Source organism: Phocoena sinus, chromosome 6, assembly GCF_008692025.1.
Source record: "Phocoena sinus isolate mPhoSin1 chromosome 6, mPhoSin1.pri, whole genome shotgun sequence".
Lineage (NCBI taxonomy): Eukaryota > Metazoa > Chordata > Mammalia > Artiodactyla > Phocoenidae > Phocoena > Phocoena sinus.
Genome location: NC_045768.1, coordinates 5,006,685 through 5,023,792, shown reverse-complemented (window position 1 = coordinate 5,023,792; position 17,108 = coordinate 5,006,685). Strand labels below are relative to the sequence as shown.

Here is a 17,108-nt window from a genome sequence, read left to right as displayed (position 1 = left end):
GGGCGGGCAGGCGTGTGGAGTGGAGGGCCGGGGCAGTCGTGGGAGGCGATGCTGGAGAGGCGGGTGGGGCAGGACCCGCAGGGCCCTGTAGGTCATGTGCAGCCCTGTCGGACTCGGGCTGTTAGAGGCAGAGCTGTGGAGGACCCTTGAAGGTTCCTGACGTCGTCCGGGCGTCGGAGTGAGGAGGGTGGATTGAAGGGGCAGAAGGAGGGGAGGTGGAGGAGTGTCGTCTGGTGGTGGTGCCGACAGGGAGATATGCCCTGGGAGCTGTGCCGGTCACATGTCGGCTCCAGGAGAGTGTTTAATCTAAATGAAAGCCCAGCCTGCAGAGGAGCCTAAGGGCCCAGTTGCGATGATGGCATGACTGTCCGTCAGTCCTGGGAGAGAGCCAGAGCCTGAATGCTGTAATGCCCCTGGGGCCTCCCCTCTGCGGGCTTCTGTTCTGCGTGGGTTGTCTCTGCCACCTGACGGAAAGCTGGAAGAGTGTGTGTGCGTGCACACGCACTGCCTCTCTGCCCCGCAGCACCTGCCCAACTGGGTGTCTCTCCCTGGTCAGGAGCAGCTGTACAGGATGCAGCCCTGGCAGCCGGTGTGCCCTCCGCCGCCCCACCCGCAGCGCACCTTCTACCCGCACCATCCTCAGATGCTGGGCTTCGACCCCAGGTGGATGATGATGCCTTCCTACATGGACCCACGAATCCCACCCACTCGGACCCCAGTGGATTTCTATCCCTCAGCCCTACATCCCTCGGGTAAGCACCGTGGTCCAGTGGGCCATCCCTGTGGAACTCAGGACAGTGTGGTGTTGAAGGGTATTGCCTTGGGAGGTAGACAGACCCACCTGGATTCCAGTCTGACCTCTTTGCAAGTCACATATCCAGTCTTGAGTTTTACTTCCCAAAATGAGGATACGGTAGGTAGTACCTCACACAAAGAATCGTCAGGAAGAGGCTTTAAGATTATGCATTGTAAATTGCTTTAATTTTTATATCTCTGCCGTGTTGTTTTGTCCGTCTTTCCATTCTTTACTGTTCTTTGTGTTTTCGCTCTTATTTTCCTTGATTAGTCTTTCCCAAGGTTTGTCTAATGCCCTTTTTTAAAATTTATTTATTTATTTTTGGCTGCATAGTGTGTTCGTTGCTGCGTGCGGGCTTTCTCTAGTTGGCGGCGAGCAGGGGTACTCTTTGTTGTGGTGTGCAGGCTTCTCACTGCCGTGGCTTCTCTTGTTGCGGGCTCTAGGTGCGCAGGCTTCAAGTAGTTGTGGTTTGCGGGCTCTAGAGTGCAGGCTCAGTAGTTGTGGCACACGGGCTTCAGTAGTTGTGTGTGGGCTCAGTAGTTGTAGCTCATGGGCTTAGTTGCTCCGTGGCATGTGGGATCTTCCCGGACCAGGGCTCGAACCCGTGTCCCCTGAATTGGCAGGCGGATTCTTAACCACTGTGCCACCAGGGAAGTCCTAATGCCGTTTTTTTTTGTTTTTTTTTTTTAATAAACTGAATTTATTTTTTATTTTATTTTTTGCGGTACGCAGCCCTCTCACTGTTGTGGCCTCTCCTGTTGCGGAGCGCAGGCTCAGCGGCCATGGCTCACGGGCCCAGCCACTCCGCGGCATGTGGGATCTTCCCGGACCGGGACACAAACCCGCGTCCCCTGCATCGGCAGGAGGACTCTCAACTGCTGCGCCACCAGGGAAACCCCTAAAGCTACTTTTAAAAAGCATCTTTTGGATTTCTTAATTCCTGTATTTTATTTGGTTTTTATTTCATTAACTTCTGCTTTCTTTTCCCCCTCGTTATTTCCATTGAAAGTATTTTGTTCTTTTTCTAACTGATTACGTTGATGAGCTCATTAGTTTCTGACTTTTCTCATGTATTTAAGTCTCACCTGAGCTATGAGCCTCTATGAGTTTTAAGATACATTTTTATTATCGTACAGTTCTAAATGTTAGTCTGATTTTATCTTTTTTTGAGTGATTTTTTATGGCATGTTGTAAAATTTCCAAATGTAAAGTTTTAATACCATCTTTATGGTGTTAATTTCTAATGTGGCTGCCTCGTGGTCGGATAACATGGTCTGTATGATATAGACCAGCGGTCACAAACTTTTTCTATTAATGCCAGATAATAAATATTTTAGGCTTTGAACTGCTACTCAGTTTTGCTGTTGTAGAGCAAAAGCAGCTGTAGACAATAGTGAGTGAATGGGTGTGTTTGCTTTCCAGTAGAACTTTATTTTTAAAAGAAGTGGCAGGTCGAATTTCACTCAAGGGCTTGAGAAGAATGTATTCTCCAATTGGACGTGGTCCATTACATTGTGCTTGCTAATTGTGCTGTACAAATGTCTGTATCATCACAATGTTTTATCCCCTTGATCCATTACTAAGAGGTGTGTGAACATTTCCCACCATGATGTGGATTTTGTCAAATCTTGTAAACCTGTCAGTTTTTGCTTTATCTGTCTGGAAGCTGTACTTCATCTGTTCCTTTTATCTTCTTATAGCACCTTTGTTATCATTAGTTGTGCTTTCTACTTTTAATGTCTACTCTACCTGGTAATCATTTTATTCCAGTTTTCTTTCGATTAGTATTTATGTGGTATCTTTCCCCCAGCTTTTTACCGTCAGGCCTCTCTGAGCCCTTTTCGGAGGAGAATATCTTTGTACATGTAAGATGTGTATGGTTTTACCCACTTTGAAGCTCTGTGACTTCAGTTCCCTTTAGATTTATTGGGATTATTATATTCAGATTTCCTACTCTCCTATTTTATGCTTTCTGTTTATCCCTCTTTTCTATGCTTTTTCTTTTAATGGTGATAAGTTTTCCTATTCTTTTTGTTTGTTTTCCTTCTACATTCTATTTCTACTGTGTGAATGGTTGCATTAAATTCTAACATGCACCCTTGACTTAGCAAAAGCTAATCAGTATCTTTACCCTGAACCTGAGCTCTAACTACCTCCTCATCAGTCTTGTTATTTTTGCCTGGAATTTTAGTTCCACTTTTTTTTTATGCCCACCAAATCAGCTATTATTTGTTGTTTTATTTGACCTGTTCTTGTTCAGATTTGCCTGGATGTTTACTAGTTTCTTTGCTGCTTATCCTTCCCTCTGGGTTCCATTTATTTCTTCATGAAGTACATTCTGTCCAGGTCTTCAGGAAAGTTGTTTTGGCAGTAGGTAATGTTCGCCTGAGAAAGTCTTGATGTCACTCTTTTCTCTTGAATGATAGTGTAGCTGGGTATAGAACTCGAGGTTGGCAGTTACTTTCTTTTAGTACTGTGAAGATAGTATTCCTTGTTTTCTGGCTCATGTGTCTGATTCGTGTCTGGGTAATCTACTCTTTTCTTTCGGGCTGCTTTTAAGATCTTCTCTTTGTCTTTGGTCTCCTGTAGTTCCTTCTCAGTATGCTGTGTCTAGGTCTATATCTATATCTATCCTTAACCTTATTCTGCTTAGAACTCACAGTGCTCGAATCTGAGGATGTATGTCTTTCATCACTTCTGGAAAATTCTCTTCTAATTATCATGTCAAATGTTGCTTTTTCCTCATTCTTTATATCCTTTCTTCCTAGGTTGCCCACTTAGATTATTTTGTGCCTTCTCATTCTGCCTTCCAAGTCTCTTAAATATATAAGAGAGCTAACCTCTGTGGTGCCTTCTGGGAAAATCCTTCAACTATTTTCCAATTCTCTTTTCTCTCCAACTGTGTCTGATCTGCTCTTCTTTTTTTTTTTACTGTCCAGTGAGTTTTTAATTTCAGTGACTCTGTATTTTTACTACCAGAATTTTTTCCTCAAATCTGTCATTTTTTCTTGTCTTATATTTTTCGTAAGTTTTTAATTCCTTCCTTTATGCTTGTAATCATTTAAAACATAATTTTCTAGTGCTTCACATTTTAATTTGTTACCTGAAGTTCTTGAGGATGGTATATAATCCCGTGGGCTTACGATGGACTCATAGTGGATTGTTTTCCACACAGTGTTCTGGTAATTTTGGATTGTGAGTTCATTTTCAGCAGAGCTTTATTTATCGTGGGGATCTAGTATAGCTTGGTTTGAGGGTATATCCCTCCAGTGTGGTTTTATGTTTTCTTCTGCCAGCCTAGAACTACCCTTTATTTTAACTCAGGAAGTTTCTGGAACATTCTAGGGGTATAAATCTGAACTTCACCCTCCTGCCCCCAGAACTGCATGAAAGCTGGCATGTGGCTATGAAACAGTCTTCACGGAGGACTGTTTTCCCTACCCTAGCCCAGGCCAAGACACAAATTCAGTCATCTCCCTGTACTAAAGAGCATATATTTTTCTGATGCACCTTTTAATTGAGGGCATAGCCCTTTGAGGGCGTTTGTTTAAGCAGCATCTCAGCTGCAGCTCTCTGCCTTGTGCGGAAAAGCCCCGTCTCCTGTCCTGGGGGGCATTTAGGAGCATGCCCGTAGGTTACTAAATCTGATGGATGTGTCCCTGGCTGCCCTCTAGGGAGCACCAGCTTGTGGCTTTGGCCGTGGCTGTGGTTTCAGCTCCCTGGGGGTTTCCTGGTTTTGGGGGAACAGAGCTCTGTGAGTGAAATGTTTCATGTGTTTTGTCCAGCATTTTTGTGACAGGAGGTTTTTTCAGGTAATATGAGCTGCCATATTGTCAAAAATAGGTCCATGTACAGTGTGGAGCAGTTCCGCACACCTTGTAATCAGTGCTTAATAAATGGTGTGTGACTCTAGGATTCCAGAGAGGGTCCCCACCGTCACCTGACTCAGCCTAACTTTGTGCTGGAGTCATATGTTGATAGCATTGGGACAGAGCACTCCACAGCCAAAAGAAAGGCAAAAGCCGTTGGTCTAACGCAGAACCATTTTCCTGGTCAGATTATCTCAAAAGATGGGCAGAAGAACACTGGGGGCCAATAATTAGCTTTGTGAAGTATTTGAAAAATCAGATCTTCTTTTCTCCACAGAATCTGGCCCAGTGAGAGACCTTTAATGTCGTCTGCAGCAGCCCAGCCCCCTTGTTTGGTAGACGTGGACAGAGGGGCCCGGGGAGGGCGGGGGTGCCATTTCCCTGACTGGTTTATATCTGGTAGGACCGAGACATCAGCATGTCCCAGTCTCCTCGGGCCAGCTAACAGTTTAGTGTCATTTGTGTATCCCCCACTGCCCTTCCATGTACAAAATGTGGAGTGTGACTGTCGAGCTTAGGGGTAGAAGTAAAAGGAGCTAAAGCCCCAATCCTTTTCTGAATCTTCTTGCAGGGAATTGGAAGCAGGTAGACGCTGGCTCCTTGTCACATGTAGGCTCCCTGGAGCGTAGCTCATCTTCCTTGTGTCTGTGCAGAAGACCTTCAGGCATCTTGCGTTGCTGACTGACTGGCCCCCCTAGTGTTCCGCTGACACCCATGAGCTCTCCCGTTTGATGGTTCCAGTTTCCATTTGCCTGTTTGTTTTTTTTGTTTGTTTTTTGCTGTACGTGGGCCTCTCACTGTGTCGTGGTCTCTCCCGTTGCGGAGCGCAGGCTCAGCGGCCATGGCTCACGGGCCCAGCCGCTCCGCGGCATGTGGGATCTTCCTGGACCAGGGCACGAACCCGTGTCCCCTGCATCGGCAGGCGGACTCTCAACCACTGCGCCACCAGGGAAGCCCCATTTGCCAGTTTTTTATAGCCTTCAACACGGGGGCTCTTCATCCAGGAACTAGCATTGGACCTTACAGGTGTTTGAACAGGCCTTTCAGATAGCATGTGTGTGTACCTTCAGAGGTTCTGTGATCAGAAAGATGGGACCTCAGTGATGTTAAACAGGTGGGGTCCATGTGAGAGTTGGGGCAGCCTGTCTCCTTTGGGCCTGTGGTTGACCCATGGCTTGCTAAACGAGGTGACTGATTGGTTCTTTGCCTTCTTCAGGATTGATGAAACCCATGATGGCCCAGGATTCTCTCAGTGGAACTGGCTGTCGCTCTGAGGATCAGAGCTGTGTGCCCCCACTGCCAGAAAGGAAAGTGACCACCATCGATGCAGCCCCTGTGTGGAGCCCCGAGGGTTACATGGCGTTGCAGAGCAAGGGCTACTCGCTCCCCCACCCGAAATCCAGTGACACTTTGGCCATGGACATGCATGTCAGGTGAGGCGAAACTTGGTCCTGCTGACCTGCAACTAAAGGAGGGGTCTCCAGGTCCTCACTGAGATAGGGCTCTGGGAGGAGGCCCTGTCCCAGGTGATGGTGCCCCCTGGGGAAGGAGAGTGAGTTAAGGATGGCTGGATGCTTTTGTGTGAGAGGCACTGATGGCAACTGAGGGCCTGGGAGAAATCCTGGCGTCAGAGGCAAATCCCGTGGAACCTTGGGCAGGGCCGAGGGGTGGGGGCCTCACAGGGCATGTGGGGTTGAGTGCGTGTGTCGTGGCTCCTTCCTGTGAAAGTAAAGGCGAGCTGGCTGTGCTGGCCCAGCGCCCCAGCCTCTCCGCGGACGCCCCGGCTCCAGCTTGTGTGAACCAGAGGATCCCCAGCTGCTCGCTGAGTCCACCGGCCACTGACTTCTTCACTCTCTGGACTCCAGGGGCCGCCACCAGCCCATGGCCCAGCATCTCTGAGACCTGTTTAAAGATAGAGCGAATGTTGGTGCCTATGTTTTTTTCTTTTTCTTTTTTTTTTAAATTTTTTTCTTTTTAAAACTAAACTGTGTTCAGCATGGAACCCAGGAACCAGGCTCCAATCACATTGACTGATTTTTCTGGTTCCTTTTCAGGAATGAAAGCTCTTACTCTGCCTCACCTGGAAGGTCAGGGGGCGTAAGTGCCCGGCGCGATCTCCTTGAGGAGAGAGGGGAGGAGTACTTGAGTGCTTTTGACAAGAAGGCCCCAGCAGACTTTGACAGCTGTGTCTCTTCTCAAAGAATAGGCCAGGAGATTTTGTTTCCACCCCAAGAAAATGTTCAGGAAGCAGGCGCGCCTGGAAGTCACACCCCAAACCTCAGGTGTTCCACACTGGAGCCCGACTTTGCCCCGGCTGAGAAAAAACCAGAGTATAGCGATTGGGACGTGAGCCGCCAGCCGAAGGCCGCCGACCCAGACACCAGGGTCGAGAAAGAGGCGCCCCAGGAGGAGCTGTCCTTCAGTGTCTCCTCCTGGGAGAAGGAAGGGAGCCCCAGCAAACAGCCGGCCCTGGAGCCCGGGTGGACACCAGAAGCCCGGGGCGCCGGCAGCCAGCACCCGGAGCAGACCAGCAGGACCCGGAGGTCCGGCCCCATCAAGAAGCCCGTCCTGAAGGCCCTCAAGGTGGAAGACAAGGAGAAGGAGCTCGACAAGGTGAAGCCGGAGCTGGGAGAGGGGAGCGCCCGCCTGGCTCGGGAGACGGGGCCCGTTTGCGAGGCGGCCGAGGACCAGGCCCAAGAGAACACCCCCGCGCTGGCCAGCGTGGCCCCGGCCGCCTCGGAGGACCGGGGCTCGGCCCGTGCTGCCTTGGGCCGCGAGGCCAGCCGGCCGGAGGAGGACGGCCAGCCTGATGGGGCCCGGGCGGCCAGCCACACCCCCCCTACCAGGAGGAATAACTGGATCTTCATTGATGAGGAGCAGGCCTTTGGGGGCCGGGGGCAGGCCCGGGGCCGTGGCCGCGGGTTCCGAGAGTTCACTTTCCGTGGGCGGCCCGCGGGCGGCGGCCTCTGTGGCGGGGGCGTCCTTGGGGCGCGGGGCCTCTACGGCGGCAGCCAGAGGAGCGGCCGCGGCCGGGGACCGCGAGAGTTCGGGCTGGCAGACGACTTCCCCCGGGCCAAGCCCCGGCGGAGGATCGCCAGTGAGACCCACAGCGAGGGCTCTGAGTACGAGGAGCTTCCCAAGCGGCGACGGCAGCGGGGCGCCGAGACCGGGGACGAGAGCGCGCTCCCGGAGAGGGAGGAGGCCGCTGGGAGGAAGGGTGACTTCAGGGAGTCCTGGAGGTCCGGCAGGATGTGCCCCGAGGACCACGGCGGGCCGGAGGCCAAGAACCGAGGCCCGCGGGCCTTCGGGCGCGCCCTCCCCCCGCGGCTGAGCAACTGCGCGTATGGCCGGAGAACCTTCGCGGCCAAGGAGGCGGCCCCCTGGCCGAGCCGGGGTCTGGGCGCCTCCTGGCAGGAGTCCGGCCCCCCCGACACGTGCGGGGCCCGGCGGCCCTCAGACAGAGACTACATCCCGGACGCCTACAGACACCCCGACGCCTTGGGCACCCGGGGCTTCGAGGATGGCCGTGTGGAGGACAAGAGGGCCTTCTTCCAAGATGACCACGGGGCAGATTCCGAAAATGCCGAGAACCGGCCCTTCAGGAGAAGACGGCCCCCGCGCCAGGACAAGCCCCCCCGCTTCCGGCGCCTTCGGCAGGAGCGGGAGGCCCTGGGCCTGTGGGGGCCGGAGGATGAGCAGCCCCTGCCGGCGGGCCAGTGGCCGGGCCGGCCCAGACCCTGTCCCGGGGACAGGAGCGGCACCACGGGCCGCAGGTCCCCCGAGCTCGCCTACCAGAACTCCTCGGACCATGCCAACGAGGAGTGGGAGACGGCCTCCGAGAGCAGCGACTTCAGCGAGAGGCGGGAGAGGCGGGACGGGCCCGGGCCCGAGCCCGACCCCCAGGCCGACGGCCTGCCCGGGGCGAGCACGGGCGAGAAGAAGGAGCTGGCCAAGCGGAGCTTCTCCGGCCAGAGACCCCTCGCTGACAGACAGAGCCGGAAGCTGGAGCCGGGAGGGTTCGGGGAGAAGCCTGTTAGGCCAGGTGGCGGTGAGACTTCTCCCCGTTATGAGAGCCATCAGAGTGGGACGCCTTTGAAAGCCAAAAGGTAAACCGGAAACAGAGTCCCGGGTTCTTTTTTGTTGCTGTCGTTCTGTTAGCCGGTTGTCCCAGCGGTACTTCATGCATGCGTGTCCCGCCGTGTGTCAGGGCCCCGACTCCTTCCCCCTCGTTGTGCTCCAGGAGGGCGCCTGCCCGCCGAGGCCATTGTCCGTGAGCGTCTCCATCACTGGCTCTCGCACTGCTGTCTGCTTCTCTTGTGGCGTGCTGCTGTTGCTGTGGCTTCAGAACTAAGCCTAGAGCCCCTGCCCCACCGGTCCCCCTGTGGTTGTGGTGCCCATCCCAGTCCCTGTCTCACGAGTTCAGTCCCCGTGTGTCTCCTCGGAGTCCAGCCGAGGGGCCACCGCCACAGAGGGGCGCTCCCTGTTCACGGCGCCTCGTGAGTACCGGTCAGTCCGCCAGACTCCTTGGCTCCAGGCTGCTGCCAGGCGGCGTCCTCCAGGAACACGTGGGGCAGTGCTGGCCTCCTGGCCCCCGCAGGGATCGCTCTTCCCTGAGTGGCTTTGCTTCTCGACAGTGAAGAGAAGCAGCGCAGCTTTGGGGATTGCCACCTCGGCCTGGTGAGAGCCAGGCGGTAAGCAAAGGGAGTGAGCTGCCCGAGGCCTGGTGAGCACGTCTCGTTTAGAATTAGAGGCTTTGGTGGGCGGTGATGATCGGTGATCGGTGCTCGGTGTCGGCTCAGTGCTCAAGCCTGGCCCGGAATCAGGGCAAGGGCAGACGCTGTGCAGCCTGCATTCCTCATCGTGCACAGGCCACGCCCCAGCATGCTGAGGAAGACTGCTTCCCACCTCCCAGCCTCCTTAGAATTCAGGGCACCGAAGCCTGGCCTGTAATTAATCTATACCCCCAAAGAAGGAAGCACAGAAGAATGCGGGTTCTTTTAGGTGTCCATCTAGACTAGCTTTCTCGGCCCCAGATGCCAAGACCTGGCTTTGCTTCTGATTTCTACCCCAGTAGCTGGGCTGGCGGTAGGGCGAGGCCGGGGCTCCTCTCTGGTCGGTCTTAGGAGAGGAGCAGAAGGTTCTGCAGCTCCTTTCTAAGCATTCCCCCTTCTCCCTCTCCTTTCTGTAGCCCTACTGGGTTTGGCACACAGCGGGAAAGGACAGAAGTATCAGCCCTGGGAAGGGGCTGGGGAGAGAGCAGTTTTCCCGTGGGCTCTGCCGTAGCAGTGGTGCTGGGGCAGCCTCCACACGGACTTGCAGAGTGCGCTGCCGCCAGCAAGCGGCTTCTGCTGCGCGGAGGGGACGCTGAGAGGCAGTGACAAAGATCAGGCGCTGTGCTGTGTGCGTGCCGTGCGTGCCTGTGCGGTTTCTCCTTCTCGCTCCTTCCCCAGCCTCTGGTCACTTCTGAGCTAACGAGATCCTCCTTCCTTTGTAGGTCCCCGGATGACACCTTGCCTGGAGGTCTTGGCTGCAGCAGTGGGAGCGGCCACTACACGCTGGAGCGGGCAGCCCATGCCACCTCTGACATCCCTGAGGCCTCCTGTGAGAAGGCAGACAAGGAGGCCCAGCTGGCTGCCCAGAGGGCAGGCGAGCAGGGAGAGACCATGAAACCGTTTGACCTGAACTATGGAAGTGAGTGTCACCTCACATCTTCAGGGGAAGAAGAATCCGGGCCAAATGGGGAGCCGTGGCCACCTCTGTGGGTTGCCGGGTTTGCCCTTTCACTGAATATCTTAGCTTCTGGGCACGTACTGGGTTAAGAGCAAAACAGAAAGGATTCCTGCCTTCATGTCGCTCACAACCTTGCTGAACCCCCATAACAGCCCTGCAGTGCCCCAGTTTTAAAGATGGGGAAGCTGAGGCCCAGAGAAGTTGAGTGGTTTGTGCAAGGTCACACAGCTGGTTAGGAGCGGAGCCGGGACTTAAGTATGTCTGTCTCCGAAGACTGTTTTCTTAACCGTAGCCTCTTTGATTTGAGGTAACACTGTGTTAGAGGGGCCATGAGAAGGGTGTAGAAATCATAGCTGGGTTTCCTAGACCCTGGTGAATATGCTGAGGCCCAAGCCAGCTAAGAGCCTGGCCTCTGAGCTGAGCCGGTCCTTAGATATCAGATGTCTGTAGGGTTGGGTTATTCTTGGCTCCCAGTAAATGGAACCACTCACTGTCTTTTCTTGTGAATCTTGGTTCAGATGCCGGCGTTGAAAACTGCGGATCCAGCCCCGGAGAGGAGGGTGAGGTGGGCTCTGTGGTGGGGGAAGGCTTCATCGAAGTCCTGACCAAGAAGCAGCGCCGTGTGCTGGAGGAAGAGAGGAGAAGGAAGGAGCCAGCCGTGCAGGTCGGGGCGCGAGGCGTGGGCGGGGCCGGGGCGGACGGGGCTTCTGAATCAGGCCCAAGACAGGAGAGGAAGAAGGCATGTTTATTAAACACGCACTGCCTCCCAGGGCCCGCTATCCCCGTGGCTCCACGGCGGCAGATGGTGTTATCCCTGCTGTCCGAGAGGGGGACTGGTCCGGGGTGACACCCGCCGAAACAGGGCCGAGCAGGACGCAGGCCTCCATCAGCCCCAAAGTGCATCCTCCTTCCACTGTGCTCTGGCCTGAGTGGGACGAGACTCATCACCCTGGGAGTCGCGAGGGTTGGCGACTCTATACTCGAAACGGAGTCGGGGCCGAGCACTGCTCACTTGCCCCGCAGTCCCAGGTCATAGCCCACCGGTCACTTCCGGGGGCGGTTTGGTCGGCACTGCAGTTCCCACGTGGTTGAGTCTTGGCTGACGCTGAGGTCTGGCTGTAGCGCCGCTGGCTGTAGCGTCACTGGAGCAGTTTCCGGGGGTGTGGTTCTGGTGCCTGGGGTAGTCTTCCTGGGGAGAGCTCGTTATCCTTCATGTCTGAGGTCGAGGCCGGACCGCATCACCTTTCTTCTCCTTAGGTACCTGTCAAAGGCCGAAGTCTTTCCTCTCGTATTCCTCCTCGGTTTGCGAAAAAGCAGAACCACCTGTGCCTGGAGCAAGGTGATGGAGCTGTGCCTGGCAGTAGCCTGGGCACCGAGATCTGGGAGAGCAGCGGCCAGGGTAAGAGCTCGGGGTCTGGGCCCAGCCGCTCGGCCCACGGCCGCATCACAGGCTCGGGGCCTCTCGTTAGGGAGCGTCCTGCTTTGGGGCCGTGAACACAGACGGGGCATTACCCGTTTCCTGGCTTCGTCTGCTGGGTCAGGGCGTCGGGGGCCATCCTAGCACCACATGCTGCTGCAGCCTCTGAACCTGAGACGTGGTGGAGAGGAGAGCATTCCGCATCCAGCGATGGGAAGGGATGGCCCCCGCCCCGCCCAGCTGAGGTCACTCGGGGAGTTGGCTTGACTCCGCCCACACCGGTTATCCTTCCTGCCTCCCTTGAGGAAGAGCAGCAGACGACTGCTCAGAACAGGAGTCCAGAAGCTTTCCTGTCTGTGCTGTGTGCTCTTTCCTCAGCAGAAGGAAGTTTCTGTCAGCTCCTCCCCAAATGCTGTCTTAGGTTTGAAACCAGACTAGGGTGGCCTTTACCTTTTAGAAAATTTGTTTCCCTGAAAAAATTTCTTACCCAGTGCTATTTTTCTGGTAATTTTTCATTTTAAAATACAAAGCCATTTTAATTGAGCAGATCCTTCTTGAACGCCTGCTTTCGGCAGGGCCCTGCAGGGTATGCAGGGGGGAGCTCGGAGAAATCATCCATTTCCAGCTCTTTTATTCCAAGCAGCTGAGGCTTCCAGAGTGAAGTGACAACCCCAGAGCCATGTGACAAACACCCAAGAGCCTAGGTTCTGGACCTGATTCTTTCAGTTTTGCCTCATGGCCTATCTTCATGTTCCTGGTTAAAAGCTTGGTTCTAGCACAGTGTAAAATAACATAGGGAAATAGTCAACTCTGACTGAAAGTACGGTAACTTTTAATAAAATTTTGATCGGTCAGTTTGGTTGTGAGCGTGGTGGCTGTCATGGTATAAATGTCCAAAAGTACTTACCCGCCGTGTTGGTCAAGCAGAGTGGGCTAACTCCGGAGTCACGCTCTCCCTCCAGGATTCTGCAGCATCTCATTGGTTGCTCAGACCAGGGGTCTGTGGGTGACTTCAGAGGGCCCCTGGATCTTAAAAAGAGCATGTGAGATTTCGTATGCACACCCAGGGTCCATGGCTTTTGTTGGGTTCTCAGGGTGGTCTGTGAGCTAACAGAAGTTGAGTAACATCAGCTTCAATTTTTCAGAGACTTGTAGAGGCGCTAACGTGTAGAAATAAGTGGTTTATGTGCAGAAAGCTTCACCGCAGCAGAGGTAGTGATAGAGCATTCTAACTGGTGTGAGTGAAAAGTTGCTGGTGTGTTTAGTAGGGCACATTGTCAGTGAAATCACAGGAAGCACGTTCACGGAGATCCGCCTGAGGGTGTTGGGAAGTCAGGCGAAGGTACCAGACCAGCTCCTCTTTCACTAATGGGTCGGTTGCAGTGGGAGCGGGGGCGGCTCAGAGACTTGGGTTTGTGTGAGCTGCGCCTGTGCTTGTATTTCCGGCTTGGTTGTTCCTCTTCGACGTCCTGACTCTCTGTCTTCCTCCCTAGCAGCCCTCCCCATTCAGGCCTCGACCGGCGACTCCTGGGCCAAAGCCGCCACTGCCTTTGCCGGCACTGAGCCTGGCTCTGCCGAGGTGAGTGGCCGCCGGGCGCCAGGCGTGTGCTCGCAACCGCTGCCGTCCCAGAGGCCCGCCCGTGCTCTCCCTGGCCGAGCAGTGAGCCTGGCTCGTCACTGGTCTGCAGTCTTGCTTTCGGATCTGCGGGAGGGGCCTGTGTGGGAGGGAGGAAGAGCGGGGATGGCCAGGGAGCGGGGATGGCCAGGGAGCGGCACCCACCCTGGGTAGGCGGCGTGAGGGCCTCTCCTCGGCATCTGGCGGTGGTCACACGCGCAGCGGGTTTGTGGTCTCCGTCCAGGGCCCACGTGTACCTGTGATCGTGGGCTCGGGCTGGGAGACGTGTCCAGCAGCCTGGGCTCTGTCTGACCCTCCTGTGTCCTGCACAGCAGGGCTTTAAGAGCAGCCAGGGAGACAGTGGCGTTGACTTGAGCGCCGAGTCTCGGGAGTCCTCAGCGACCTCCTCGCAGCGCAGCTCCCCGTACGGCACTCTGAAACCCGAAGAGGCGAGCGGGCCCGGCCTGGAGCCCAAGGCCGATGGCCACAAGGAGCAGACTCAGAAGCAGTCGGAGCCGAAGGTAACCTGGGAGTCTGGCTCTCAGGGGCCAGGCTGGGCGGAAGGGCTGGTGGTATCTTTTGTCTTCTTCCCCAACTCCTGGTCCCTTGGAAGCTGGAGATCAGGGTCATTTCCAGGCTGTGCGTCTCAGCTTCTCTGCTTTTCCATCAAGGATTCCGAACAAGGCTCGGGACAGAGCAAGGAGCACAGACCAGGCCCCATCGGCAATGAGCGGTCTCTGAAAAACAGAAAGGGCTCCGAGGGGGCTGAGCGGCTGCAAGGGGCTGTGGTCCCCCCTGTCAATGGGGTGGAGATTCACGTGGACTCTGTGCTGCCAGTGCCCCCCATTGAATTTGGAGTCAATCCAAAGGTGAGGCTTTGATTTGTTTTCTTCTACCTGTGCCCCCGCCCCGCATCTTTGGTGCTTGGAGAGGAAGGGGGGAGCTTGGGGTGGGCTCCTAGAAGGAGCGGGGACATGGGCGCTGGCAGTGCTCCAGGGGAGCGTGGTGGGTGGCTTTGCAGGTGAAGAGGTGCTGTGAGCTACGTTCTCCGTCTCCCTGCTGACACCAGGCAGGTTCTCAGGCCGAGCAGGGAGCCGGACAGAGAGCAGGGGGTGGCCTCCTTTCTCGGGGCCTTCGGGAAACATCTGGCCATCCTGCTCATGTGGTGAATGCTGCTTAGTGGGTTTTTGAGTTGCTGAGACTGTGGATCACATTAACGTGGGTCTCTGACAGAAGGTGAGCCACAGTGATGCCTGTGGGCTTTGTTCCCTTTTTTTTCCAGGACTCTGATTTCAGCTTGCAGCCCGGTTCTGCCTCTGGTCCCGCGGGGAATCCAGTTGTCAAACTTCAGGATGCGTTGGCCAGTAACGTAAGTCTGTGCTTCCACCTCCAGCTCTGTCGTCCCCGTGCCAGCAGGCCCTGGGCAAAAAGAGCCTCGTGAGGTGTTCTGAAACCAGAGGGGGCGAACCAGCCATGGCTCTGGGGTTGGGCGGACGTGGTTTGAGTCCTGATGCTGTCTCTAGCTAGTTAGTTACAGTGTAGTCCTTGAGCAAGTTGTTCCACGCTCTGGTTTTGTGAACTTAAAATGGGAGAGTGTAACTCCTAAGGTCTGGTTTATTTGGCACTTTGTGATTTAAAACCTCTCAGGTTCTGTGGTCGCACATGTTTGAGAATGCTGCACTAAACAGGTTTCTTTACTCTGAGGTTTCTCAGAATCCCTGTGTCGTGCTGGTGGGCGCTGGGCACTGCAGGAGGAGGGCCTAGCAGTTGCATTTCCGAACATGTGTTACCAGGACCTCTTTTTCACAGTTTTGGGGGAGGGGGCTGAGACAGGACCTGGTATCTCCATGCCATGTAGTGGTGCCTGCGTACTGGCAGCCAGCCGTGTTTCTGTTGCCAAAACACGGCGGCCCTGCTGGAGGGCTCGGGGTGCGGGGATGAGGGTGGCTCTCCACGGCCTTCTTTCGAGAGAGTCGGTGGAGGCAGCCGTTTGGAGGGGTCTCGAGTGCACACGACCAAAACGGAAGGCGTGTTTGGACACGGCGTCTCGCTTTCTCTGGGCCTGTCAGTGTCCCGTGGTCTCCTTCCCCTTCAGGCTGGGTTGGCACAGAGTATTCCCATCCTCCGGCGCGATCATCACATCCAGAGGGCCATCGGCCTCTCCCAGATGTCCTTCCCCACCGCCGACCTCACTCTGAAGGTAACACTGGCCCCGAGCAAGGCGGGGCCACCGGTGCCTTGGCTTGTGAAGGGGCAGGAGCGGGCGGCCCCGCCCACCTCCCCGGGCTTAACTTGTGCTATCCGCTGCCTCCCAGACGGTAATTTTCATCTCCCCCACCTCCTTGCTTCTGAAGATGGAGTCTGCGCGCAAGGCTTGGGAAAACTCGCCCAGTTTGCCGGAGCAGAGCTCTCCAGGAGGCACTGGCTCGGGCCTGCAGCCCCCGTCCTCCGGGGGAGCCTCCAGCGGGGTCAGCTACAGCTCCTTCGGTGGGGTCTCCATGCCCCCCATGCCCGTGGCCTCGGTCGCACCTTCTGCGTCTCTTCCAGGTATCTCCCCCGCGTGCCAGCTCAGGGAGCCTTCTCCATTCACTCGAGAGAAAGGCTGGATTCTCAGCCCTGAGTACCACCCCCACCTTGACTTAAGGAGTGTGTAGAGGGGGGCGCGTTCTAGGCTGGTGGTCGTAGCTTCCCACGTGCTCAGGTCACCTGCCTCCTGGGCTGGGAAGCAGGACCGTGCGACTTTGGTGAGGCTCTTCCACCTCCTGCCGAGGGTTCTGATCAGAGACTTGGCTTTGGGTCCGACCGTGCCTCATGAGCAGCTCTCTGAGCTGTGCCCCCTCCTCCGCGACATCACACAGGGTGATGGCAGCCGTGGGTGGGGTCGCCACGCCAGTGAGACGAGCTTGCGTCTGGGAAGTGCTTTGTATCAGCTGAGCCCAGTTTTATCCTGTCACCATCCTCATCACTGTGTTGGTGCCCCAAGGGAGCCTGTGGGGGTTTTGAGGGCCTGGCTGCCAAAGTCTCAGTGATGTAATTCCAATAGATCCTTCTGACCCTCCACTGTGGACTCGATAGCAGGGAGATGAAGAGGAAGGTGACTGAGAGACCCAGGCAGCCTTCCTTTATAACGAACCCCCTGGCCCCTGTGTGCGGGGCCGTGGGTAAATGGGTGAGGTGGGAAAGGCAGGCTGCAGCCAGCCCCTCTTCCTGGGCCCTGGGCCACGCAGGAGCACAGGGTCAGCAGTGCACACACTCCCTCCTCCCACTGATTCCCAGCACCTTCTGGAACAGTGAGACTTGATCCTGTTTCACCCCCTCGGATTCTGTTTCCAGGCAACCACCTGCCACCTCTCTACCTGGATGGCCATGTGTTTGCAAGTCAGCCCCGGCTGGTTCCTCAGACGATACCTCAGCAGCAGAGTTACCAACAGGTGATGACGGCGAGCCAGGTGGCCCCGCGGGGGGGTGGGGGAGGGGTGCAGCGCACGGCGTAGTTACCTGCCTTCTTCATTTATTTGTCCGTGGTGTGTCTCACTTTTTGTGCCCCTCGCGTTACCGCTCAGTACCCGGCACGTATGGCAGCCAGTCAGTATTTACTGGATGAGTACACGAGAGACGAGGAGGAGGATGGAGCTGAGTGCTCCAGACTCTGCTTAGCTTTCCCTTCTCGAAGCGCTCCTC

The 17,108-nt window shown here is 55.5% G+C and overlaps 1 protein-coding gene and 1 non-coding gene across 23 annotated transcripts in view; both read left to right on the top strand.

Moving 5' to 3' along the window:
- PRRC2B (proline rich coiled-coil 2B) overlaps window positions 1-17,108 on the top strand; it is a 45,310-nt gene that overhangs the window by 16,215 nt on the left and 11,987 nt on the right. For 13 of the 22 annotated variants that reach the window (XR_004350397.1, XR_004350394.1, XR_004350398.1 and 10 more), the window contains 14 exons: window positions 524-752; window positions 5,882-6,098; window positions 6,394-6,588; window positions 6,720-8,771; window positions 10,160-10,356; window positions 10,914-11,059; window positions 11,653-11,794; window positions 13,306-13,391; window positions 13,760-13,948; window positions 14,099-14,296; window positions 14,710-14,796; window positions 15,523-15,627; window positions 15,782-15,974; window positions 16,761-16,858. Coding sequence is in view for 17 of the 22 variants with exons in the window: in XM_032635203.1 (XP_032491094.1) it covers window positions 524-752; window positions 5,882-6,098; window positions 6,394-6,588; window positions 6,720-8,771; window positions 10,160-10,356; window positions 10,914-11,059; window positions 11,653-11,794; window positions 13,306-13,391; window positions 13,760-13,948; window positions 14,099-14,296; window positions 14,710-14,796; window positions 15,523-15,627; window positions 15,782-15,974; window positions 16,761-16,858 (4,134 nt within the window). In the remaining 5 variants the exon portion in view is untranslated. The remainder of the gene's footprint in view (window positions 1-523; window positions 753-5,881; window positions 6,099-6,393; window positions 6,589-6,719; window positions 8,772-10,159; window positions 10,357-10,913; window positions 11,060-11,652; window positions 11,795-13,305; window positions 13,392-13,759; window positions 13,949-14,098; window positions 14,297-14,709; window positions 14,797-15,522; window positions 15,628-15,781; window positions 15,975-16,760; window positions 16,859-17,108) is intronic. The other 9 variants (XM_032635205.1, XM_032635199.1, XM_032635204.1 and 6 more) reach the window with 7 other exon arrangements.
- LOC116756176 lies at window positions 16,448-16,533 on the top strand. The gene has a single exon (XR_004350553.1). It is a non-coding gene; the product is annotated as a small nucleolar RNA SNORD62 (small nucleolar RNA).